This window comes from Mesitornis unicolor, unplaced genomic scaffold (assembly GCF_000695765.1).
Source record: "Mesitornis unicolor isolate BGI_N332 unplaced genomic scaffold, ASM69576v1 scaffold7148, whole genome shotgun sequence".
NCBI classification, from domain to species: domain Eukaryota; kingdom Metazoa; phylum Chordata; class Aves; order Mesitornithiformes; family Mesitornithidae; genus Mesitornis; species Mesitornis unicolor.
In genome coordinates this window covers 2,762-28,676 of record NW_010202476.1, presented here as the reverse complement: position 1 = coordinate 28,676, position 25,915 = coordinate 2,762, and the positions used below count along the sequence as shown (strand labels likewise).

General features: G+C 39.9%; 1 protein-coding gene across 1 annotated transcript in view; it reads left to right on the top strand.

Annotated features, from left to right (window-relative positions):
- Window positions 1-25,512, top strand: part of DLGAP1 (discs, large (Drosophila) homolog-associated protein 1) — a gene marked incomplete at its 5' end in the record, with an annotated part of 79,691 nt that extends 54,179 nt beyond the window's left edge. The window contains 4 exons of the mRNA XM_010190402.1: window positions 11,211-11,584; window positions 14,760-14,851; window positions 23,167-23,585; window positions 25,412-25,512. Of these exons, the coding sequence (XP_010188704.1) occupies window positions 11,211-11,584; window positions 14,760-14,851; window positions 23,167-23,585; window positions 25,412-25,512 (986 nt within the window). The remainder of the gene's footprint in view (window positions 1-11,210; window positions 11,585-14,759; window positions 14,852-23,166; window positions 23,586-25,411) is intronic.
- Between the last annotated feature and the right edge of the window lie 403 nt (window positions 25,513-25,915).

The following is a 25,915-nucleotide window of genomic DNA, read 5'->3' as shown; positions in this document are numbered from 1 at the left end:
GCAGAAAATTGTAGAGAGAGAACTCAAAAATTGGACCTTTGGTTAAAAATTGGATCTAGACCCTTTCCTGATTCTCATGAACACAGAGGTGTGGAGGGTTTGCTATATGCATGTGAAATTGTACAGATTTGTAAGATTCACTTTGTTGGTGTTCATAAAGATTGTGTATTGGCCTTGTGATCTTCAGAAAACATTTCTGTAGTCCAGAGATTCAAAAGGTCTAAATACTTTGAAGTGTCAAAATTCATTTGGATGTGTTTGGTTTCTCTTTTTACATATTAATTAGATGTCCTGGGTCTACCTGTTAACTTAGCCAGCACAAAACGTCTGGATTTACCTTTTAACTAAGCCAGTACAAAATTGCATCATTCATTTTTTACAATTACATAAATGTGAGAAATGCTATTATTTTGCTGTCTAGAGGGTAGAGAAAAGGGCAGTTTATCCCAGGCTGAGACCATGAGCACTAATTCTGAAATCTCTGGCTAAATTAAATGGTAAGTGGAAAATAAATACCATGTGGTCTTGGGTGAGAAAAGTTTATTCATATTGGTTCTTTACTGTGATGATGCTTCTTGTCCTTGTGGACATTATGTAAAATAAACCTCTGATTTTTGCCACTGCAATGATATGACATGAATTCAGCCATCCGGGTTTCAGGATCATGTTGGCAAGTTTTAAAATTTCCATCTCAACTAAACTGATGAAGCTTTTAAATAATTAAAAAAAGAAACAAAAACAGGAAAAAATAAAGCTGCTGGACTGTCATCAGATATGCAGCTGATGTCTCCAAGGATGTTATGTGAGTTTGCGTCTGACATCTCCTAAAAACTGTGAATCTGAATTTCTTCAAGGCCTGTTTTACAGGCATTTCTTGAATAAATGGATAAATACATGGAAAAAAAGAGAATGTCTTTCAAATCTTGCTTAAAAGTAACACCAGACTGGTCTGTCCTCTTTCACATGTGTCAGAGCCTCTGTCTTTCTTTGTCTAAATGACTTCTGGGAACTTGTGCTGTTCTCTTGCTAGTTTAGAACTCACAAGAAGTTATTTCTGTGCTCAGATTTATTGAAAAGCTCTTACTTGTACACTATGGTGACTGTAAATGAAATGACAGTATTTTTTGTGCTCAAGACTCTCAGGCTGATGATTAGGAATTCTTCACATCAAGCTAGTATTTTTGGCTGATTCGTTGCATTATTAACTGGGACCCTTGTCATAAAAACAAACAAATAGATAAAAGGATGAGGCCACTCAGTGTCCTCAAATCTATCACTGAGCAAAATATAACTAGTTAATTTTAATCTAAAATAGGAAGATAGAAATCAGGTTTTAGTGTAGATTTTAATTCATTTCAACACAGAGTACATATTTCATACACATTTTTCATATGCCTTGTTCACCAATTTCATTTTTTTTCTAGGTTTTAAAAAATGTTAGTGTCCTCAGGCTTGAGTCAGTGTTGCTATTTTAACTGAAATCTGGTCAAAGTATAATTTCTTCTGTAAACCCCTTGCCTACATTTCCTCCACATTTGAGAAGGGATTGGATTTCCCCCCAGGGTGCTAGAGGATCTGCTCTGACAGAAAACTCAGTGGGTCATCTGATAACCTTATCAGGGGAGGCAGGACTTTTGAGCTGGGAAGTAATTCTCTCTCTCAGATGACAAGTCACCGTTCAGCCCGAAACATGGATTTAGTCATAATTTTTCCTCTTCCCTTCCATCCTTCTGCTGCAAGCTGCTCTTGCTTTTGTTTTTTGTTTGGTTTTGGTTTTTTAGGTAATATGTAAGCATAACTTGCTTGGTTTGTACACTCCTGCTTGGCCTGGAACACCCCAGAAGAGATAAGTGTGCTGAAAAAATGCAGTATTAGCTGTGTAAAAGCAAGTCAGTACTTCCCTGGCTGAGCAGATGTTCTTGCTCAATACCCAATGCATTCCTTCCTGAATGCTGGTTTTCTACATTTATGTTTATTAGTAATTCTCTAAAAGAATAATATAGTGTGTTGTTATACCTGCATAGCTCTTTTCAGTTATAGTGAACTACATCGAAACAGATAATAAAATTATATAAATAATTTCTTGTGGTGTTTCATGGCAATTTATAGTAGCTAAAAAGCTGCTCATGTTGCTTTTATCAATCACATTCTTTTAGTTTGTATTGGCTTTTGTTTTCTTGTCTTTGGCATATGTACAGTTTATTCCCAACATACATCTGATTAAAACACAGCAGCCCTTCATCATTGCTGTGATTTGAATAACTTTTAACTCTTAGCCAAACTATTTAATATAATGTTAGATATCAAGCAGCATAAAATAAGATTCTCAAAACAAATTGAAAGGTAGAGTTTTGAGACATTGTGAGAGCAGTAAAGTCATGATGCCATCGGGGACTGAACATATGCTTTCTTTGAAGAGTTTAAAGAGATTTGATACTGGATCGGGTGACAAAGTGCTTTCAGTTGTGAGGAATCACACCTTATACTCCTCAGCATCATGAGTTTGCTTAATAAAGTAGGTGGCTACTATACAAAAAATAGTAAAAATTAATCTCATATAGTTTGAATTAAACACACTTGAATAGTAAATCTCACAGCAATTACTTTCTTGATTGTTTAAAAACTTCTGAACAGCCTTAAGGTTGACTAACATGCAAAACTGCTGTACCTACATTTCTGTACTTGCTGTGTATACCAGTCCCCTAATGACTGGAGATGTATAACTGTCCTATATGTGTGTATATATACCTGTGTCATAGTACAGAACTTGCCCAGTGTGAGTCAACTTTGAAAAGTTCATTAGTAACAATGCTGCTCATTGCCTTCTGTGTTTTATTGTAGCTTCTAAAAAATCCCAGATATAAAAGTAACCAAACCATGCAGGCACAAGTGAATTCAAAGAGAGAAACCCTGAGAACTGTTTTTGACTAAGAAAATTGAAGAGAGTTCTTAAACTTCACCAATTGTCATCACGTCACATTATATCTGTACACTTTTCAATGGATTCAGCTGGATGTAATTGATAACAATGAAGTTTGTTTGCATACCATGGCATAAAAGGAAATCAGTTTAAAATCAGTGAACTGATACAGTTAATTAGTAAAAACTCTTTGAATGAATTACTCTTATTTCCACTGCATTTTCATTTAAGTTTTTAAAAAGTACCTTTTCAGTCATATCTACTTCTAAATGTGTCCACATCATGGGTGGGCTTGCAGCAATTTAAACTAATTGATTTTTAAGCCAATTTAGATGTATCACTAACCAAATTCTGTGAGACCAGCTTGATGCCAATGTGTGCAATGATACAGAACTCTGCTTACCCTATCTTAAGTTTATTAAGTATTCAGAAAACCACTGGGACTAAAAAACAGTGAAATTCTGTTTTCTTGCTAACATAGCACCAAACAAAAAAGGTACATTTCCAGATTGAGGAAGAGGGAGCAACTTTTAGGGTCATTCTTTTTTTATAGAGGAATCACACTTTGTAGTGTCAATACCCTAGCCTTTTCAAAGTTAGTTGCAGGGAAGAGCTTAAAAAGAAAATCCTTGCAGTAATGTTGAAAACAGTGATGTCCAGCTGTGTTAATATCTAGCTAACTTAAATGCCACATGATCAGATCACTCAGAGATAATTGGCTTGCTTAAGTCTTCTCTAGGTTCACAGGTTACTATCTGGGATTCACAGATTTAGAAGAGGAGAACCCTCATTCTCCTATGTGACAAAAGCTGTGCAATTTCAACCTGCAATTGCTACATCAAATTCCTGACAAGCTCATCCAAAAATGACTGACTGCTAAACTTGCTTTGTCATCAGTCAGCTGCATTGCTACCGTGGGAAGATGAGAGATTGGCAGCAGAGGCTCAGGAAGGACAAAATGCAGTGCTTCTTAAGGAGCTGCGAAGGAGGGCACGACCCCTGGTACTTGCTTCATGAGTAATGTGGGCTTGGTTCTGACCACATATCTACCCTGATATATCTACAGGTTTGACAGGATTCGAGTCTCCTATGCATTGACTGCTCAGATATTAAATTTTCCATTTGTAACTGAAGGGGAATGACGTGTACAAGAGTATATTAATATGTCCAGAACCAGTAGTTTCCAACTTACACGATAATTTCAAGAAGTAACACCTATAGTAATGTGCCCAAAGAGAGTGTCAGTGTGGGCTCTACTTTGGCATGCTTGCTAACTATATATTGAAAGAGCTATTGGTACAGTCTGGAAATGAGGCTGTGTATTCACAGTTCAGGTCAGGTTGTCAAGAATCCAGATCCATTTTAGAAATGTAAATACGAGACAGGTTTTGAAGTGATTAGCCCCAAGAACTTGCAATGTGCACTTGCAGCTCAAGTCTTTACATTCAACCATGCCTCAGTAGTAAAAAAAAAAAAAAATTAGTTTTTCAGAGTATGCTCGGATTTCAAAATTTTTTAATACATCTTCCTAGGTAAGATGGCTAGATACTTGAAAAAAGTTCAACCCTCTGCGTTTCTGAAAGTCCAAGCTTTGGTTCTTGTACTGTGTTTTTACTTAAATACCTGCTTGCATATATGTGTCTGTATTTGGTTAATACAACTCCTCATAAAAAAAAAAAACGCCCATTTTGTTTTATTAACTGTATTGCCAGAGGGAAAAAGATGCAAATTCTGGAATTTGAGAGTGTTGCAGTAACACATAACAAAGTGTTATATCAAAGTGCCAGTGAAGTTGCTTCCTGGAAAATATATGGGAAAAGTATATGATTTCATCAAGCTGTATATTACTACATTTATTTACTGTTACACATTCTTGGTCTAAGTGGGATAAACTACCATTTTTCACAAGATTTTCTCTGTTTTCCATAAGTGTCTTCTATAAGAGTAAAGTATTCATATTCAGAAAGCTTATGATTTTATGATATGTAAGTTCTGAAGCATAAAGTATTTTTAAGAATCCTTTTTTTAAAATTTAAAATTATAAAGCTTTTTGTTTTCCATGAGTGCTCCAAAAGGGGGAGGAATCATGAAGGATTTGGTGAAGTATTTATGTGCAGAAAGCATGTGAACAGTTCTCTAGACTTAGTTTAAGCTATAGATCAGTTTTTCCCTGATTTTCTCAGGAAAAAAAATGCTGTGCAGAAGAATAGACATGGTAAATAATTCACATGCTAACTAAAAAAGACCACAATGCTGTACTGTTTTTTGTTTCACTCTTCTCCAACCTGCTCCATTAAATGTAAAGGTTGATGTTCTGTATCAGGTGCCTTCTACCATGTCTGTTTTAAAGCAGTTCAAATCTTTGGAGCTCTCAAAACATCTGTCCAGAGCAGATTTCACCATCCCTGCAGTTCTCAGTGGTGTTTTTCCAGATGCTTTGTCAGTAGCTGGAGTTTAAGGACAAGGCCAAAATAGTTTCACTTCTGTCTTCTTTCTCAACCAGACTGAATTTCAGTTTGAGCAGCTATTCGCATGTCATCTGTGGGTATATAACTTCGTCATGTCCCATGGGCCAATGGCAAGGACCCAACCCATCTGTAAAGCACAGGTACAAGGCAGTTCAGTCTCATGGAGACAGCTGCTGGCAAGGGAATGGCAGAAGCAAATGCTACTGCTGTCCCCTACAGCTCTCACTTCATGTAGAAAAGCAAGGGAACTCATATGCATTAACTGAAATTAAATCTGGGTTTTCCACGCAGTCATATTCTTTACCTATTTTATCTTTGTCTTCAGAAAACATAAAGCCAAATCCTAATTGTTTGACACCAGTAAAGATCACAGCTTTTAGGAGTAAAGTATTACCAGCCATCCTAACATCAATATATTTTGGGTAATGACTTTCAGTTTATGTGAAATCTTTTTTCCAGAGGTTATAGACTCCTTGGCATTGAGGACAAATTGCTTAAGTTGTGTGCATTTTATGTACTGGTAATTTTTCTGTATAGAGAAGTTCAGCTATGGCTATATAGTACAAGGAGTTAAGTGAATCTCATAGGAAGCCTAGGTGCACTGAATTTTGTCTGTGCATCTATAATTTGTGGTGTTATCCTAGTGATAAACTGCTTTAGCAGACACCTTTGGCTGTCTCACCTATTCTCTGTACACTAAATCCCCTTCCCTGGGATAGTAATTAAACTTCTGACTGGCATCTGCATCAGACATTAAAAGAAAAAAGAAAAAAGAAATATTCACCTGTCATCTACCAACTACGCATGAGGAGATCCCTCACTGTATCCAGCTGGGGAGCCGGAGGCACCCTACTTGCAAGTAATATCCAGACTTGTGAAAAGGTCACCAGCACTGGCTTTTAGACCTCAGAGTACACGAAATATTAAAACTCAACACTGTGGTGCTATTGTGCACAGTAATGATAGTTTAGATACTTTGTACAGATTTCTGCAGGATTTTAACAATAAGTTATGCCTGTTTCCAAACCCAGTGTAGCTTTTGTTGGATAGGATATCTGCCTTGGGGAGGGGGTGGAGGGAGGTGTGTGGAAAAAGCATGGCCTTGGCGAAACTGTGAAGATGGCATGGTACAGAGATTTCAGTAGTTTTCATTTGGGATAATGACATCCATAAGTCACTCTGATATCACTCCCTTGGGCAGTTCAGGATGTCTTATGAAAATCTTTATTTCAGCTTGGTTTTAATAGTAAATCTCTGCATCTTCAGAAGCCACCTGCTATCTGAAAATAGTTTTTTTTATTAAGAAAAATGCATCCTCCATTTTAATACCAAATTTTGGCATGTAAAAATAACAATAGAGCATCTGAAACTCCATTTCCAAGCATTCCCCACCAGATCTCAACAAAGCAAGGATACAAGTGCATGGTTAAGAGAATAACAGCTCTGTCTAAGTCCAACAAGTCAAATCGTGCACCGGACCTCTGTGCGGGGAGCTCGGGGGCTGCAGTTGTGAGGCTCAGGCCTGCTTAGCTTGTGTTGCAGTTGTGTGACGTGCACAGGTGCTGCTGTAAACGCCTGTTTAACAGGTAGGAAATCAGAAGACTTAGTTTGTACTTTAATACTTAGTTGCGCATAAATTGCATCCTTTGCTGCTCCTTTCAAACCATGGCATTATTGCTGTTTCTCAAGAGACCCACTAGTATTTTAATTAACTTCAAATTTGCACTTTCATTTATTCTTGTATTTGTTAACCAAGCTTATATGAGACTGCCAAATTAGAAAGATATTGCTTACATATCTCATCACTTGAACTGTTCAAAGTACTGCATGAATTTGATCTCTTCACAAATATTAATCTGCCTTGGGGTTCTCCTGAGCACCCATTCACTGAGCTAAAAATCTGTGTTTGCGTGCTGGTGTTTGTTCCCGGGGGCTCATCTCCCTAGTGAGCATGTTTAAACAACTGAAGTGCTCTTACAATGAAACATTCAAATTCAATACTTTATTATTATGCAATCTGGGATTATTTTTTTTATCATTAGACTTCCTTCTGAACTGGGTGGTTGACACTCCCTGCTCCAAATTCCTGTCCCATGAGCTAGTTGTTTGGAAATACTGGCTGAGAGGACAAACACCATTACTTTTTTTTTTTTTTTTAATCTGGAGAAAGTGCTTTTTCACTAGGTATTTGGGATTAAACTGTAACTCGAAGGCAGGCCACAGAAACGGGATAAAGATCAAAAGGAAAAGAAAAGCATTACTTGGTAGATTGATACAGCTGGAAACGGCAAGCCTGATTCAAGGTGCTTTGAGAGTCAGAGGATTCTTGCACATGACTTAACTAGTTTCTGGATTAAACCTTGCATATGCCCTAGGAGAGGAATGTATACCTGCTCCAGCAGCATGTGTGCTCTGGAAAATAATATGAAACGCTTCTCTATATTGTGACAAACTAAGGCTTCATAGACACATTCGCTACTCAGAAAAAGTTATTTCTGATTAACTCCATGTCTAAACAATTTTAATGTCAAACGAGACTACTTTGACTTGACTTTCCAGTCAGATCAGTTTCTGTACAGAACTTCGCTCCTTGATCCATGTCCAAGAACATATTTATCAGGGAATTTATGCAACCCTTTAAATTCACTTCTTGAAGTGAATTGAACTAACTTTCATGTGTAAAACCCTTTGAAAGTCACCCATGTGTGAAGATTTCTCCGTCTTTTTCACATGTCCCATGATCTGGTAATCTTCTCCCTCAGAGTACTCCTGCCGAGCAGTCCATCTCTGCTGTGGGACAGCTGGATGGATGAGCTTCCCCTTTGCCCATGGGGACAAAAAGCAGCACGATGTGCTCTTCTCACACTGCTCAGGCTCTCCTGGGTGCACAAGGAGAGTGCCAAGATTTTGTAATGTTTCTCGGGGAGTTTTGTTTTTTCAAGCAGCTTAGCATTTAAAATACCACAGCCACTTGAAAAGCCAGCAGATCCTTCAGGTTGCCATGTCACAGGTTGCCAGGTTCCTGAAAACGCCTAGAGGAAAGCCAGTGCACCAAATCCCTTTCGCTGTTGTGCTGCAGCCGTTTGGGGGGCTCAGCCAGCTACGGCATTTAGAGTGCAGCTGCCTCCAACGGCGGCGGCGGTGGCCCGAGCGTTGTTTTGTTGTCGCTTCTGCAGAGGAGCGGCAGGAGCTTACATCATTTCCAGTAATGAAGTGCCTGGGGTTCTTTTATGACTTGCACACTCTGCTTCTCCAGAGCTGTACAGTATGTGCTGCGTGACTCCAGGAAACGGAGGATTTGTTTTGACTTGCTTAAAAGAACGTTTGCTGTTTCTCTTCACAATTTCACTGTATGACTTGTCAATTCTCTCCTCCTCTTAAGAATAACTTCAGATTTAATTAGCTGAGTGCAAACATCTTTCATTGCAGTGTGGATTAGACTCCTCATTGAGTACATTTATCAACAGAATTAAAGACAATCAGGCGTTTCTGTATTTATACTGTTGTGTCCAGAGTGCCCAGTAGCTGTTGATAGATAGTTGCTATTGACTTTCTAGTGGGGGATGACCAGTGATGTGGGGACCAGTCTTCTTAAGGCTTGCTTTTTGTTTTTGAAGAGCACTTTTCAAGTGTGTTTTATTACTATGTAGAAAAAATGATATTTATGTGCCCTGCTGGGATGTCCTGAAAGTGCTGGCGTGTTCCCAGGAGTTCCACCATGACTCTGCCTGGCATATTTTAAATGGTGCAGCTTATACTTTGCTGAATTGCAAAGTCGAATTGCACACAAACCTTAATTAGACATGTTTGGCATCAGCTTCCTGAAGCATTACCTAGATATATGCATGTGCATGTGCTTTGAATTCTTCAGTGTTGAATTTCAGTTTGCATTTCCACCACGCAGAGAACATTTTCCAGACCACGAACCATCTAGGTTGTTTCTGGGATATCATGACCCAAGAAGCAGCCTCCACAATTCTCTGTAAGTCCCGGAGTAAATGTTTGTGCTGTAGCAACAGCAGCCGGTTTACCTGAATGTGCACTCACAACAAATCCTTTTTGGCAGCATCAAAACCAGTGACAGATGGCAAAAAATTCTCAACCCTTCTTGTAAAATTGCCACCCTTTCCGTTAGTTCCATACATTTGTCTTGTCATAAGCACTTTAAAAAAACCACCTTTAACCCCCTTCAACTATTCACTTCCCCGGAGTTAAAATTTGACAAGTTCATTTTTAGCCATCTCTTCTCTCAAAAGTGCTGTGGTTTCTGTTTGAACCTTCAGAAGTGAATCATAGTTTCAAAACCCTCACTACCTTAGTGAAACACTCTTTTTCCATTAACATCCAACGTGTTTAACATGGGTTCAGACATGTTATCAGAAACTTATACTAGAGTCCTTAAAAAAAAATCCCGTGTGATTTCATGCCCTGGGAACACCTTTTATGCTCTAACTATTCCTACAGCTATTGGGAGATATGAGGCATATGGATCTGAGCTAGTCAAATTAATACCATAATGGCTTCTGGCTCGACAAGCACGTACAGTGCAAACAGAGAGCAGAACAGCTGTAGTAGTTACCTTTTATGTGGGTGGCATAGACGTCTGCCAATTAAAATGATCTGATGAATCGTTTCTTGCCATATGATTACTGTTAAGAAGAATTTATGCTAACATGTTTGTGTCTGAACTTTGCACAGGTTCATGCCTGCATTTATTTTCTTAAAAAATAGAGCATATCATGATTGTTTTTTGTTCTTAATGGACTTTCTTTCCCCATTTGAAAGCATTCCAGGACTTCAGTAATACAGAGCTGCCAAATATCCCTTAAAGGATAAAGGATGTTTCTATCTCCATGTAGTGCTTTCTGCATGCAATTCTGTGTACACAAGCCAATAGTTTTTAACCTAGGAACTTCAAGCTAAGCTTCTAAATCCATATAGCAACACTTACAAAGAGAACACGGCCTTCAAAATATGAAAAGAGGAGTCTTCATAAACTTTTATTAAAGCCTCTGTTGTTGCAAACATTTATACTTACATGTTCCTTTAAGCAGTCCCATTGACTGAGGCGGTTTAGCCATTGACTTCATTATGTGAACTCCCTGTGTGTAAAATCAAGCCTTTTTTTCCAGAACTGAGAAATTTAGGTGTGGCAAAATGTTGTTTTAAATATGCCCTCAGCAGCTTATAACGCATTTCAAATTATTTGCGAAGTCGGTGCATCAAGTGAGATGTTTTATAGAAAGAAATACACAAGTCCAAGCATGGCAAGTGTTAACAGACTTTGACCTAGGAGGGTTTGGGAATCTTGCTCTGATCAGAAAAATGTAGTTTAAAATTCTACATAAGCTTTGTAAATACAGTAGAACAGGGTAGAGAGACAGAAAACAATTGCAATAAAACCACATGAAGTACAGTTTAGCTAGGATAAATGGTTGGAGTCTCATCTTCCTTGTGATTCTTGTTTGGAAGCCATGAGCAGAACAAACATTTTGGTGGAAGGGCTTGTTCCCATGGGACTTAGAACAGTTAGCAGAAAATATAGTGGAGAAACAATCCTAAAAAGACTAAGGAGGGACTTGGCAAATAGATAAATTCTTTCCCCCTACTGGCAGCCTGGCCACTCACATTAGTAGGAACAGAGGACACTGATAAGCGAGGTCTTTCCATGGCACTTACATTGGAGCTTTTTGGGGGGGGGTTGGCTAACAGTATCCTCCTTACATCTACTCTGTCCATGCTCACTGATGCTTTGAGATCATATTTGTGTCCATTTTCCCTGCAGCATCAATAAATCAAGAACTCTCCTATGTTTTTTCCAGTGTCATCCTGCATTACCACCTATAAGAAGACACCGCCTCCAGTCCCACCAAGAACTACCACCAAGCCGTTTATTTCCATCACAGCCCAGAGCAGCACAGAGTCTGCCCAGGATGCATATATGGATGGGCATGGACAGAGGGGAGACATCATCAGTCAGTCTGGACTTAGCAACTCCACGGAGAGCTTGGACAGTATGAAGGCGCTAACAGCTGCTATTGAAGCTGCCAATGCGCAGATCCATGGCCCTGCAAGTCAACATGTAGGGAACAATACTGCCACCGTCACCACCACCACAACCATTGCCACCGTTGCAGTAGAAGATAGAAAGAAGGACCACTTCAAGAAAAACAGATGCTTATCTATTGGAATACAGGTACGGTACAGGTCATGGATTATACATGTGCCATTGTCTATGATTCCTACATTTCTTTTACTGCTCGCTATGCAATGTTTTGTGTATTTTTCTTCTTTTCCTGACAGGTACCTATGTAGAAATTGCAGCGGCATAATCATTCTGCATGGTACTAATGATATTTCCTAATTTATCACAATAACATCAGATGCAAGGATTTAAGTCTCCTTGCTGCTTGTTATTCAGCTCTGTTAAATTGCACACATGAGCACTAATCTATGAATCATAACACAGTGGGGGTCAGAAAGGCATGAATTGAATCATTGAAAGGGAATGTGTAAAACAATGATTTACATTACACTATCGCCCAAAAAATATTTTCGTCCAGCTTCACTGAATTAATTGTCACTGCTTATTCATGCATTTCATAATGACTGGTAGCTGCTTGAATGAGGCAGCATTGTTCCTATCTCAGCCTCAAGAGCAGAGGGTAAGTTCCTTCTGATTTGCCCTTGTTAAAGAAAATTACATTTTGTTACCTCTAGTGGAATGAAATGAGAAAACTAACCCTGCCAAAGTTCACTCCTATTTACAGAAAGGAGAAGAGCAAATAAACTAGACCAATTTAATCTACTTCCTTAATTAATCTTTCCCATACCCCCCTACCAAATTAAAAAAAAAAAGAATGTGCATAGGACTTGAACTATCTGTTTCCAGGATTAGCTTTTGCAACAAAGTACTTGAATTTTCAATCAACTGAGAATCAACACGGGTTTTGATGGGAGATGAATCCCAAGCAAATACAATAGCAATCCACAGCTTATCAGTCTTCACAAGAAAACATGATTTTTTTTTCCTTGCAGATGGAGGTTGTAAGCACAGGGTTATGTGCCTGGGCAGGCTTATCTGATTAGCAAAGCCTAAGAATTTAACATGAAATCTCTGCATCAGCCTGATGAGATGAGAGGTGCTGTGTAGAAGTATACCATCCCAGGGGCAGCTCCTGGAGAAGCTGCAGACTTTTCTCTTACTTCTTCTTGGAAAAGCAATAATTACCATTGCCTGTGGGTTCAGATTGCTGCCTTTGTTGTAGCCTTTTTCTGCTTCATTGCCATTTGTTTTGGGTATATTCTGAAAGGGCTGATGTTCAGCGTTAAACACAGGAGGAAGATCCAGGTGGGAAAGAGATAGAGGAAAGCTCTTCTGTTACTTATTCCCACACCTAGCCAAGTCTAAGGTGCTGTTTTATTTTTGTAATCCCTCATTTCACTGAGCAAAGCAACAAAGACCCCTTAGCAGGCAAAACCCCTCCAAAATATCAGGTAGAAAGAAATAATATCCACATTTGTAGAAGCCAAAACAAACAACGGTAATGTGAATCGAGGCCCTTAAGACACTATCTCCCTGATGTCTCTTCTTAAGTAACAAATGCTGCTTTTGAGACGTATAGGGCCTCAGTTTCCTGAGGAAAACAGAGCAGAGCCCCAAATGCTGTTCAAGCCTTTGAAAATCTCCCTCTAAAACTTTGACATTTACAGATGTCCAACATAATCATACGTGAAAGCTGCCTGGAGGTGGTATGTGAGGGGCTACCAGGATAGTTTTTGTGTACAAACCAATGGAAATGCCTAAAGCTGGGATTACATGAAGCAAAACCTTCAGCAGTGATACAGCCTTACAGGATTCCTGCCTGTGCACTGTGCCACCTTCCTAGTTGTGCCCATTAATGAGATTTTTTGAGTCAGACAATCTTCACAAATAAAACTACTTTGCCAGTCCACCATCTGGTCCATTTTGCAGCATCATTGCACAAGCAGTCATGCTGGTACGGCTGAAGAGGTAGTGTAGGAGTAGAAATACCGTAAAGATTGTTGTTGCTGCCAGAAATTACTTCTCAGAAACAGCTGCCCTAAAATAGGTACGTAAGCTGTCGGCCCTCTGACTGGCAGTAGGAAGTCAGTCTCTCTCCACTGACTGTAAAGGGAGCCTAGTTTAGGCTTAGACTGATCTCAGACCAGGTATACACCTTACTTATAGCCTGGCCCATCTCCGTAGAGCAGGGCAAGCTGCTTTAGACAGAGGCATATTCTTGGTTTGCTTCCTCCTCAAATAAATAAATCTAATGTGCACTTGTGATGAACCTCTCTGCGTGTCCTTTGCACCCCTTAGTCACTCTTGGGACACACAAGCTTTTGCTGTAAATCTGTTTAGCAAACAAGTAAAGTAAAGCAAAGCAAAGAAAAACTCTTCCATCAAAAGGCTGCTTCTCTGTCAGTTATGGGATTTAAAGCACAGTTATCTCCCTAAAAGCCTTAGTATCAGTTAAGTACCCCACTGCACTGAACAGCTCTGTGACTCCCATTCCTCCTTGAGCACTTTTCCTGCACAGGCTGTTAACTGGCTTTCATCAACAAGCTTATTTACTGATGAAACAGGTGCTAGCTACAGCTGGAGATTTTATACACCCGAGGTCAGAGTGGATCCACAGGTCACTTTGTAACACTGCCGTGGTCCAAAAATTCTGTGTGCCAGAATTTTTTTTTCTTGTATGACTAACACTGTCATGTATAGCATTGGGAATTAACAGCTACACTGATTAGACCCAGAAGTTTGTGATCTGTAGTTAAGTTTTAACTTTATACTACTGGTATAAATCTCCTCACAGAGATGAAGAGGTGATCTAAAGTTCCTGCCTGTGCTCTTGGGGACCACCTGTTTGCATGGTGAAGCAGTAAAGAAAATGCATCCAAGAGCTGCATCTGCTTTTTTTAAATCTTATATGGACAGTGCCCTGATTCAGGTCACTAACATTTAAACAAAATAACAGGCTAACAGGTAAAATCAAGCAAATGGTGGAGCACAGTAAGTGGAGTTACAACTGCTCAGAGATTTGCTCTGGCAAATCTGAGCAGCCAGCTTCCATAAAATACTGGATAAACTCTATCTGCATTTTACAGGGTGAATGTTGTCTTACCAGAAATGCTTTATAGATTAACAAGAATTATGAATATTCACTAATAACATCAGAAATGGGCACACCACAGATAAACTGTCTGACAAGGTGAAGGTACTTATGATACAAGCTATATGTGCAGACACTTAGTAGTTATAATGCATAGAAATTGTAAGTAGCTAGGTGATATCTCTGCTAAATTGACTGGTTAATTTCTAATTAAACTGGTTAATTTCTTTTAAGGTTGATGGTGCTGAAGAATCCACCAAATCAGGTGAAAATAAAGCAACCAGCAAGTTCCAGTCCATAGGAGTTCAAGTAGAGGAAGAGAAATGGTGAGTAAAAGTTAATCTTGTTTTTCTAAAGTAAATAATTATGTCACAATTCATTTTTAAAAGCCCTAGTTCCTGTATGCATGACCATATAAACCTGCTTCCTGGAGGAATTGTTAGATCACCCAACTGAAAAGCTGAGTCTTATAAATGCTGGAGCTGTTATTTCTCAGAGATTTTTCAGGACCAGTGGAAGAACTGGAAAAAAGTGCCACATATTTTGAAATTCAATCAACTTTGAATAAGCTGTTTTTCCCCAGAAAATCTACCTAAACAGCAGAAGGTGATGCAGCTGGAGTACTAGTGTTGGGATGGCTGCAGCAGCATAAGTTGATGGGGAAGTTTACCTTGTTTTTCAGCAGAGTAATTTCAGCCACGTGGAGTGGTGAAGCAACAGAGCCAGACTGGTTGCTTTTACTCTAGGTATCTCACCCAGACATCTCTGCATTACAACTGCTCCCTTGCAAAAAAAAAAAGTTGAGATTAAAAAGCAAGCCTGTTAAACTTGATTCTCTCTCCAATCTGCAGTGTAACCCAAATTAGTAAACAAATATGCTCCAATAAAAATGAAAAAAAAAACCCCAACTAGAATAGTTGTTGTCTTAAAGGTTATGTTTCTTTTTGATGACAAATTGCAGTTATGTTGCAGGGCAGCATAACTGTGCAGAGCACTTTCCAGATACATAAAATTTCTGCGTGCTTGTCCACAACTGCAAATCCCAATTCCTGCCCAAAACTGGACCCGGTGGCTGAAGAAAAGCCGGACTCTCCTCTCACCTCTGTGCGTTCAGGCCTGCCTGCAAGTCTTTTGTTTGCATTTTGGAAGCCGCTTGGGCACAGCATAACTTTTGGATCCTGGAGCCACTTTGTTGATAACTCGTTGTACCATATCTTAGGAGAAGCCTTGGAACCGTATGGCTTGTCAGTGAGGGAAGAGTTGCCCTTGCAATCTCTCCAGAGAAAACCTGGGTGCGGCAAATCTCAGCTGACAAAATTAGGGCCCTCTGCCCTCCTCTGGCCCATCAACTGCAGTAGTGAGTAGAGGAGATATCCTTTTTCACACGTTTTTTTTTTCCTACGACTGCTACAAAGACTCATAAATGGCATGTTATCTACATAATTTTAAATTCAACAAAATATCCCCATAAAGTAACAGAATATTTTCATGTGGCTTTAAAAGGCTAAACTGATTTCAGCTAAAAGAAATGTGATTTTGCAATGACCTGGCTAGGCTGTTACCAAGTTCCTCATTAACCTGCTAAAACATCTCTTACTGGCAGACATTTCTTTATGTGTTAGACCTTAGCCCCGTTTACCCACAACTCTTCCAGCACTAGATAAATGAGCACATTAGAATAGATGCTGAAGGACCATTTCCCTTCAGCCTGAGCACAAAGGAAATAACTACCCCAAAAGCCCAACCCTCCCCCTCTCCGCCAAAAAAAAACAAAATCCCAGAAAAAGAAACGGCTGTTTGTAAATACCTTTCTTCTAAAGTCCTCTTGCTATTGAAGTTTTTATTGCTCCAGAGAAAAAGGTAAGATTTGACTGTGAGGGTCTGCCCTGAGAAAGCAATACTTCTGCATTACCTACTGACAGCTGTGTTTAGGGATTTCCTTGCTGATAAAGTTGAGGTTGCTGCTGTTAGGAGCAGCAATCTATCATGGACTTTCAGAAGTGAACTGGCTGATAAAGGACAGCCCCTAATCCTTAGAAAATGAGTGCACTCAAGACACAAAGAGTTTATCGTCACAGTTTGGCACTCATATTCCTTTTTTTTTAACATAGCAGAGTACAATGTATTGATTATCTGTTACAGGAATAGAATGGTAAATACAGTGCATTCTTCCCTGCCCCTGCACCATAACACCTGCAGAGCCTCAGAAAAGCCCTTTTGAGTTGAATCTTTGACAAATGTTTTTAAAAATCTTCCAGGCTTCAGAAATATTAAATAATTATAAAACAAGAAGAGAAGAATGACACAGCACAGAGGAAAAATGCAGTAAACTGATCGTATTTCCTTGCCAGTCTAAGCTATTAAGTGCAGTTATAAAACAAGAAAGCTCTTTGTTTAATGCATCAAAAGGCTACCATACAAAATTTCTTTCACTCTTCTTTGCCTCCTGCTCTTTCTTCCTTTCCCTCACCTCATATGACTGTCATTCTCACACAGAGTCTTACCTTCTCATGTTGTTTTAAATGTTTCTGCTTCTGTGCTTGGACCAAGTAAGCAAAAGATGTTGCCTCCATTTCTTGATCTAAGTGTCTCAAAACCAGAGCATCTTCAGGGGACAGCTCTATGTCTTTTGTCTTCCATCTCGACTCAGACCTCTCATTAGCCCTTCACTCTCTGTAACCTGGGCTTCCTGCCAACACAAATGGCTCTGAGTCCTCCTCCTCCTTCTCTTGTACTGCTCAAAGGATAAATGTGCCTACCGCTACCTGACAATATTACAATTGAATCCATCACTGCTATTCATCTTATCCTCAGTTCTTTATGCTGCCTGATCTCAATAATCTTTTTCGTGCCCATTCCCTAAGTGGAGCTCTACAATTTCTAGCATTTACAGAGTACCTCTGTCCAGTTCTTTTTGTGGAAAAACACTGGCATGCATTTCTTTCAGTGGTAACCTCCTGATCTTCCTGCTGTTACTCTTTTATCTCTCACTTGATCTGCTCCATGATGCTAACAAAACCCCAACCAAAATATTCCTCCCCTTTCCTCCTTTCCACCCCTTCCAGGGCAATTTTGCAATGTGTATCTAATTAAGCTGATCAGTGCAATCTCTGGCCACATCCATTTCTGTCCATCTCTGTTTGTCCTTCGTCTCTACCTGCAACTTCTTCTTGACCTCAAGGGATCACCTTCCATTTGTCACTTACACAGATAATTGAGTTGTTGGAAGTCAACCAGTTCTACTGAACCAGAAAAGAAGTCATATATTGTGCCAGGCCAGTTAACACACGTCCTTATTGAACAATTGATTCTCAGTCATATAGCTTTGTATTCGCTTTTAGTCTCTCTTGCACTTTGTCTGCTCCAAGATCTCCCCATTACATCCTCACCCCCAGAATTGTCTTGTTCATTGCTCCAGTCATACCATCAGCTGGTAATTGTACTTGGTTTGCCATCACAAGAATTTATTAATGCTGAAACAATGGTAGTTTCTGAAGTAAGGAAAAGCCCAAGCAGCACTTGAAGCTCCATCATGTTTCAAGGGAGATTGATGGATGGAGATTAATTGATTGATTGCTGGTTGGGTGACACACATGGGCTGGCTGCACTAAGGCCTCAGTTTCCAGCCCACAGCATTTCCGGCCACCGCAGAGGAGCAGGGCCTGCTCCTCTTCTCTCGGGTGGGGCAAACTGCATCCTGGTGTGCATCAAACACAGCACAAACAGTTGGTCAATTGAGGTGGTTATCCTGTTGTATTCCACATTGGTGTGGCCTCACCTTGAGTACTTTGTGCAGTCCTGGGCCCCACAATTTAAGAAGGATGTTAAGGTCCTTAAAAGCATCCAGAAGAGAGCAACAAAGCTGGTGAAAGGGCTGGAAGGCATGTCCTATGTGGAGCGGCTGAGGACTTTGGGCTTGTTTAGTTTGCAGAGGAGGCTGAGGGGCGGCCTCATTGCTCTCTACAGCTTCCTAAGGAGACGAAGCAGAGAGGGAGGTGCTGATCTCTTCTCCCTGGTATCCAGTGACAGGACGCATGGGAATGGTACAAAGCTGCACCAGGGGAGGTTTAGACTGGACATTAGGAAGCATTTAATTACCAAGAGGGTGGTCAAACTCTGGAACAGGTCTCCTAGAGAGGTGGTCAGTGCATCAACCCTGTCAGTGTTTAAGAGGCATTTGGACAATGCCCTTAACAACATGCTTTAACTCTTGGTAAATCCTGAAGAAGTCAGGCACTTGGACTAGAAGATCACTGTAGGTCCCTTCCAACTCAGACAGTCTATTCTAACATTGGCCTAAGGGATCACATTTTCCCTGCTAAGACTCTTAGTAATGAAAAAAGACTATGTGAATAGGAGAAAGGTTAAGGATAGAGCAAAGCACACAAAATTGTGTAGCTTGAAGATGTTGGTTGAAGCTCTCACCATTAGAAGACATGGTACCGTATCTGCTAACTCCTTCTGCACTTTATTTTGTTCTGCTGACAGCAGCTGCAACCTTAGCAGAGAAGCCTACAACTGAGAAAGGGTGCAGCATATGGGTAAAGTGAGGGAGGATGAATTTAATATAAGTGCCTCTGAGGCTCACAATGCATCATTTGGTTTGAAACCTAGATCTTCTCTGGGTTCTGGGAGGTTTTTTAGGAAAGAAGTTCTCCGAGTTTAAATGTAACCATGTTTTTCAAAAGAAAGCAAAAAAGGACTTAGAAGGGAAGAGTCATTGACCCTGTTGTTGCTGTTCAAAACACATCGTGCTGTTGTTCTCCATACTGGTTTATCCAGTCTGAGGTTTCATGGTGTTCTGCACCTTAGGCCAGATGTCTGCTGCACTTCTCTAAAGCTGTAATTATTACACCTTGTGCCTGCAGGGCACAACAGATTACAAAAGGGCCAAGCCTGAAAGTAGAGGAAGAAGCAAATCTCTGTTTTTCACAATTATCAGTAATTTATGAAAACTTTCATTTTTTTTAGGTAGGCCTGTGAATGTTTTATATGTGTAGAAATTACAAAAACTTAGGCATTAGATCCAGCAGCTCTCCTATGATACAGAGTTTAAACTGAGAGCAAAACGGAAGGACTCATGTGGGACACAAATGTTATTTTGTGAGTAAAACATCCTGGAAGTGAGTGAGGAAGCTATGTCAGAGACTAAAATTACCATCTATTAGGCAGTTTATATAGATGTGCTGGAGGCAGGCAGATAGTGGGTGCCTTCCTCCATTTCCATTTCATTCAACATACATTTCCTTGAGAATATTTTTTAAATTTTGAACTGATGGCTATATTCTATTGCCAAGTTGTTTTTCTTTTGAAGACAGATAGGTTACACAATCCAGTGCCAAGGATCTGTCGAGCAAGTCTGTAGCATACTATTATACAGGTAAAACAAAGGCAAAAAGAGTAGGTCATTCTATTTTATTTGTTGAGCAGAGTCTGGTTTTGATGGTGCTAGCTCATACAGTAAGAGTACACACCTGAAAGCTTTGAAACCTAATGCCTCCAGCAATACAGCATCTTGGCAAGTAGACCTTGATGTTTTCACATTTGGGATTTGGTGTGCACTGAAAAGCCAGGATGTTAATTGTAAATACAAATGGTCATCTGAAACAGAAAAATATCAGAGTCTAGAACACTGGTGAAATCAGAAGGCAGCTGTGATGAGGAAATTGGGGCATGGAGAAGCATGAGCCTAGATTAAGGCATTTGCTTTTCTTTCTAGTTCCTTGGAAGGTGTGGAAGAGTACATCGTGTACTAATGCTTTGGCTGTCAGTGAACCCTAACTGAATGACTGAAAAGAAATCCTGTGTGGGCACATGTTTTGTGTGTGTGCATGCATGCATACACACATATGCACGCACGCATGCACTTCAGTGCAGATAAGAGATTTGTCAGGTTGGTGGCCAAATTAAAACGTTTTTTAAAAAAAACTTGCATAGATTGAACCAAAAGATGTTCATTGTAATGCCAGCCTAAAACTCAAGTCTTTCAAACCGCTAATACCAGTCTAACAGCTTTTCTCTGCAAGAGTAGCAGATACTTAGGAAAAGTATAAAGAAGTGTAAAGGAGAAGTATAAAGGGTGTGTATAAAGCACTGCTTCTCCCAGTAGGCCTTCCCAATTTAGCAGTCTGTTGTTCGTGGACTTCCTAAGCCAGATATGACATCTGTGTAATAGCTCTTCCTGGACCTATCTCCTGTGAATTTGATCAGGTTCTCTTTGAACCTATTTTTACCTTTGGTTTTCCCAGGATCCCATGGCAATTTAATTACACATTGTGTGAAGAAATACTTCCTTTCACTAGATGTAAATCTTTAGATGTCTAAGCCTTGCAACTGGCTGCCTTCCTCCCCACAGTTCTTGCACTCTGAAAAGTGGTGAAACAGCACCTAGTCAGGATTTCATAGGGCTCTCGTTACCCTCCTCAGCCATCTGTTTTCTAAACTAAGAAATGTCTGAAGCCACACCGTATCTCCAATGATCCCTGTCCTCCCTTTTGAACTTTTTTTGCTGTATCAGTCCGTAGCAAAATGCTTTGCTCTTCTTGTCAAAGGATAAATACTACTGATCTGAAGAGTTCTGCTTACTTCATATTTTTCAGTTTGCTGGTGCGTATTGTGAAAAAACTATGGTGGCATAACCATGACTTTTGCATCGTTCAGGTTTCAAGCAGAAAAGTTGCTTGCAGAACTGCAAGCAGCAGATGCTACATCAAAATGTTTGTATTCTAGGCCATTATAAAAATGTATACACAGTCTATTATTAAAGTTTTCCAGAGATTGGTATGACTGATAAGTTAATTTGGACTATCTTCTGCAGAGGAATTAGCCTTTTTTTTTTAAGTTGGAGAACCCTTCTCAGCTCCTGTTTTGCTTTGTTCTACTCCTCTCAAGGCCCAGATCAATAGCCACTAATTTATTAGCAGGACTTGATACAGTCCTCCCTGAAGTTTACTGCGTTCCTCCTGAGGTACCTGGATGCATCAGATATATAGGACATTAAAACCTCTCTCAGCATCCTTCCATCTGCTGCCTCCTCAACTGCAGACTGAATACACTTGACAAAGTTTTGCTGTCACTTGGACTTGTCTAATCAGCTGTTGCTCTTCAGTGGAAGGTCAAATAGGGAGTTAAATAGTGCCCAGCATCCAGCTCCACTCTCTCCTTGGCATTTTCATTGCTGTTTGAGCTCAAATAAATATAAATATTTTAAAATATAAAACTATTAAGGGCAAAATAGCCTAAATATCACAGGGAAGCAGGTCCTAACACTGGTTTCAAGACTAAATGTGAGATTGTAAACAAATCAGAAGCGAAGTACCAGCTGCATGAGTGTGCAGGCTTGCTGGATTAGTAAGAAGGAGGGACGGGAACCTGTCCCCATTCAGTTCAATACTATGCTTATTCTGAAGCCTAAAAATTACTAATTTAAGTAACATCTGCATTAATTGCTTTATGACTCTACTTTCTTTATCTCCTTTCATCATGCAGCAGGACAGATGTGTCCTCTCATATTTTTCCTGTGTTCCTTGGTGCATCAGTTTCTAGAGATACCCCAAATCTCTGTAATTATTTGCCTGCAGATTTTCCACCCATTCCCTCCACAATTTAGTACTTGTGGTATCTGCTTTCACTACTACCCCCTGCAACAGTATTAGGTGTCTCTTACGCCTTACACATCCCTCTGCTCCTTCTCTATCAGCTTGTTCACCTCGGATGCCTTGGACTGCAGAATTTGGGGTGCTGTTTACTTAAATCAAAAAACACCTAACCCCAAAGCCCCAAACCTCCTCTTTCTCCTGGTTTTGCCTTTACCCTCAGGGTTTGCTCTTTGCCCTCAGAGGCTCCAACACTGGGAAACTATGCAAGGTGAAAGGAAGCTACCTACAGGGTAGCAGCCATCACAGGAGGGTGATATAGACAGCAACTGAGAATGTTAGCTTTGGTGAAAAAGAGACCATTTTGAAACTGAGGGCTGGATGTGAAAAACAAACTGTCTTAACAGTGGGAATGGGTGCAAAAATTGTGAGAGATGGCAGTGGTATTTGCAGAAATAGTAAATTAGCAGGTACATACTTCTGAAGAGTAATTATGAAAAAGCTATACAAAATACTTATCTGGGTTAAAAAGACTTTTCTTCTCTCTAAATGGAATGTGTAACATTAAGTAGACAGTGGACTCCTTGGTATCACTATCTTGTCAGTCTCATGTGTATGATTTTTAAATGTGGCTTGTGAGTTTGAGTGTGCAACTTCAAAGAGGTGTGAGTTTTAAAAGTTGAAAGGTAAGTCACTTCTTAAAATTTGCCCCCTTTAACTTTTCATTATTTGGTAGCCTATAATCCTGAGCTATTGACACTATGAGCTGTCTCTTGGGCCAGCCTCTGGTTTTGTTAAACCACAAAACAATTAGGGGTATTTGCCTCAGTAAACAGTGAGCTTGCATGTAAAAAAGAGAGATGTGTTTCTTGGCTTGCAGTGAGAAAACAACTTTATGCTGATCATTTAAAGAAAAAACACCTGAGCGTAGCACCCAGATCCCTGACTGCCAGTCTTTGCAGGAGTGGCAGAATCTTACTAAGTCCTCTCTTGCCAAGTTACCTAGAAAAAGCTTTCTAAACCTTTTGTGTTTGTGCTCTCCAAAGCTTTCGCAGGTTTACACGATCTAATAGTGTAACAACAGCCGTGCAAGCAGACCTGGATTTCCATGAGAACTTTGAAATAATCGACCCTCAAGAGGACAATACATGTTCTGGACAAATATCAAGACAATTTTCCCGAGATGCAAGCACCTCTACCGTTAGCATACAAGGGTCAGGAAACCATTACCATGCATGTGCAGTGGATGATGACTTTGATACAGATTTTGATCCATCCATTTTACCTCCTCCTGACCCCTGGATTGACTCAATCACTGAAGACCCCTTGGAAGCTGTTCAAAGGTCAGTGTGCCCACGAGATGGCCACTGGTTTCTGAAGCTACTTCAGGCAGAGAGAGATCGTATGGAGGGCTGGTGCCAACAGATGGAGAGAGAAGAGCGGGAAAACAACTTACCTGAGGACAGTAAGTAACTGTGTACAATAATATTGCAACTACACCAAAGTATTTTAATATAGGCCAAATTTACTCCAGTGAATTCTGTATCATGCCCTTTCTTATTGAGCTAATGAAGCTGTGGTCATGATTCTCAAAAGGACTGTGTGTATGTATATAATAATCCTTATTAAAGTTGACGGGGAATGCAAATGCTCGGCACTTCTGAAACTCCAGAGGTATTAGCTTTTGGGATTGCATAGTTCAACGGATAATTAGGAGATCGTGGTTAGGGATCTTGTAGTATTAATGTTTCTTAACTCTTCCATTTGAATCACTTCTCTAAACCTTAGAATATAATTGAACAGATTCTAGTTCCTTTTCATTAAATTATTTTAGCTGCCTTTTTAGATGGTGATTGGCATCAAAGTCTTCAGATGCTTCTCCCAGCTGAAAGAGATTTCAGTTGTGCTTCCAAGTTGTTCTCCTTCTCTTCCCCTCTCCAGTCTCCCCTCATTTCTCTTGCAGTTTTCATTCGTCTTTGATATTCCTGGTAAAACAAACTCTTTGTCTTCTGTGATAAAAGCCACACACACATAGACTACATCTCAGTTGTCACCACTGCCAGAAGTATTACCCCACCTGTAAGGCAAAGGGAACGTCTAGTAAGCCTTCATTATTAAGAAGGGTTGGGTAGCTCATGACTTACTCTTTCACTCTAATTAGAGAAGAAGAGCTGAACACATAGCTCCCTGTCCAGAATTTTTTCTCCCAGTAAAAATGGAAGTTTTTTCCATTTAATTCCATTACAAGGAGCAGAACTATTGATAGCTGTCAACTTTTGGACATAGTGAGCTTAGGGGCATGCTCCTTGAGAATGAAGCTTTTTCAAATTCTAGCAGAGAGCTTCTAGAAAACACTAAGGAACAGCTGCATAGATAGAGTTCAATGTTGTATAGGCACACCTGCATGTATTTTCCTGGATGTAGCAAATTACATTTTTCTGACCCCCAAACAGCTCCAAACAGCAAGGTCTACTGCTTCAGCTCCAGGATTGATTCTTCTAAATTTCTAATCCTTCATCTCAAGAAAGGAGGCACTAGAATTCTTTTGAGATGCGAAAGCTTTGATTTATGGAAGGAATTAACATTGGTAAAAATATATTGGTTTACATTCTTAGAAATGCATAAGCTGTTTCTGCTGGAACTTTCCATTCAGCACAATGAAAGAAATAACCATAGAGAAGTTTGGTCTAGATAGTGAAAGTTAGACACTATTGTAAGCAACTGGAAGTTGACTTCTAATGGAAAGTATGAGATAACCGTAACATTATGTCAAGATTTTCTATTTCTACAAAAATTCTGTTATATAATAGGCTAATGATTTCTACTGAGGGAAAATATAGATGGATTAGTCTTTCAAGAAGATTAAAATTCCCCAATTTTTAGAGTATTTGAACCTCATCTTTAATTTACATCATCAATACTATCAAAAATCTCTTGGAACATGTGTCAGAATACAAAGGTTTAGGCTTTGAGCAACCTGATCTAGTGGAAGACGTCCCTGCCCATGACAGGGGAGTTGGACTAGATGATCTTTAAAGGTCCGTTCCAATCCAAACCATTCTGTGATTCTATGATTCTATGAACTGATAGTAATGGGAAAACCTACAAGTGTTTTATTTGTGTACCAAAGTAGTTATTCACCCTGGAGAAAGAACATGAAGTGAATTTTACAAAGCTGATACACAGAGAATGAGTGTATCCATGTACAGAATTTTCTCTCAGTGTCTTGGTGACTTTTATATACGATAGTTTTAAAGGGATCTTCTTTGAGCAACCAGTGGGATAAGTCAGTTATGGGGAAGATAAAGGAGTGGTTAGGCTGGCTATTCCCAATGCCTTCTTACAGTGCATATGGCATGTGTCCTGTGGATTATTCCTCTTCATTTTTCTGACTGGCACTTCTCATGATTGCTGGAAATGGAAGGAGGAAAGGGGTCGCCCATGTTTTGTCATCACTGGTGAGGTACTAATTTCAGTGTGACATCATCGACCGCTCTAGCACATGGCAGCTGCCTCCTGCAGAGGCTGCACTGGGCTGTCTGCTGTGGCTCAGCATGCCTCACTCTACCTGGTGCCAAGGAAAAACATATGTTCGGGGCCATGTTGCCTGCAGCACCAGAAACAAAAGCCTGGCTGTTACAAACCCTGCCCCAAAATATGTCTTCTTCATACATCTATGAAGAGAGGGAGAAAAGGAGCTGAAGAGGTGTGTCTGCTTTGGCTTTCCTAATGAAATATAACCAGAGCAGGGAACGCATCCTTTGTTTTCAGCCTGACATCCCCAGCGTGTGTTTG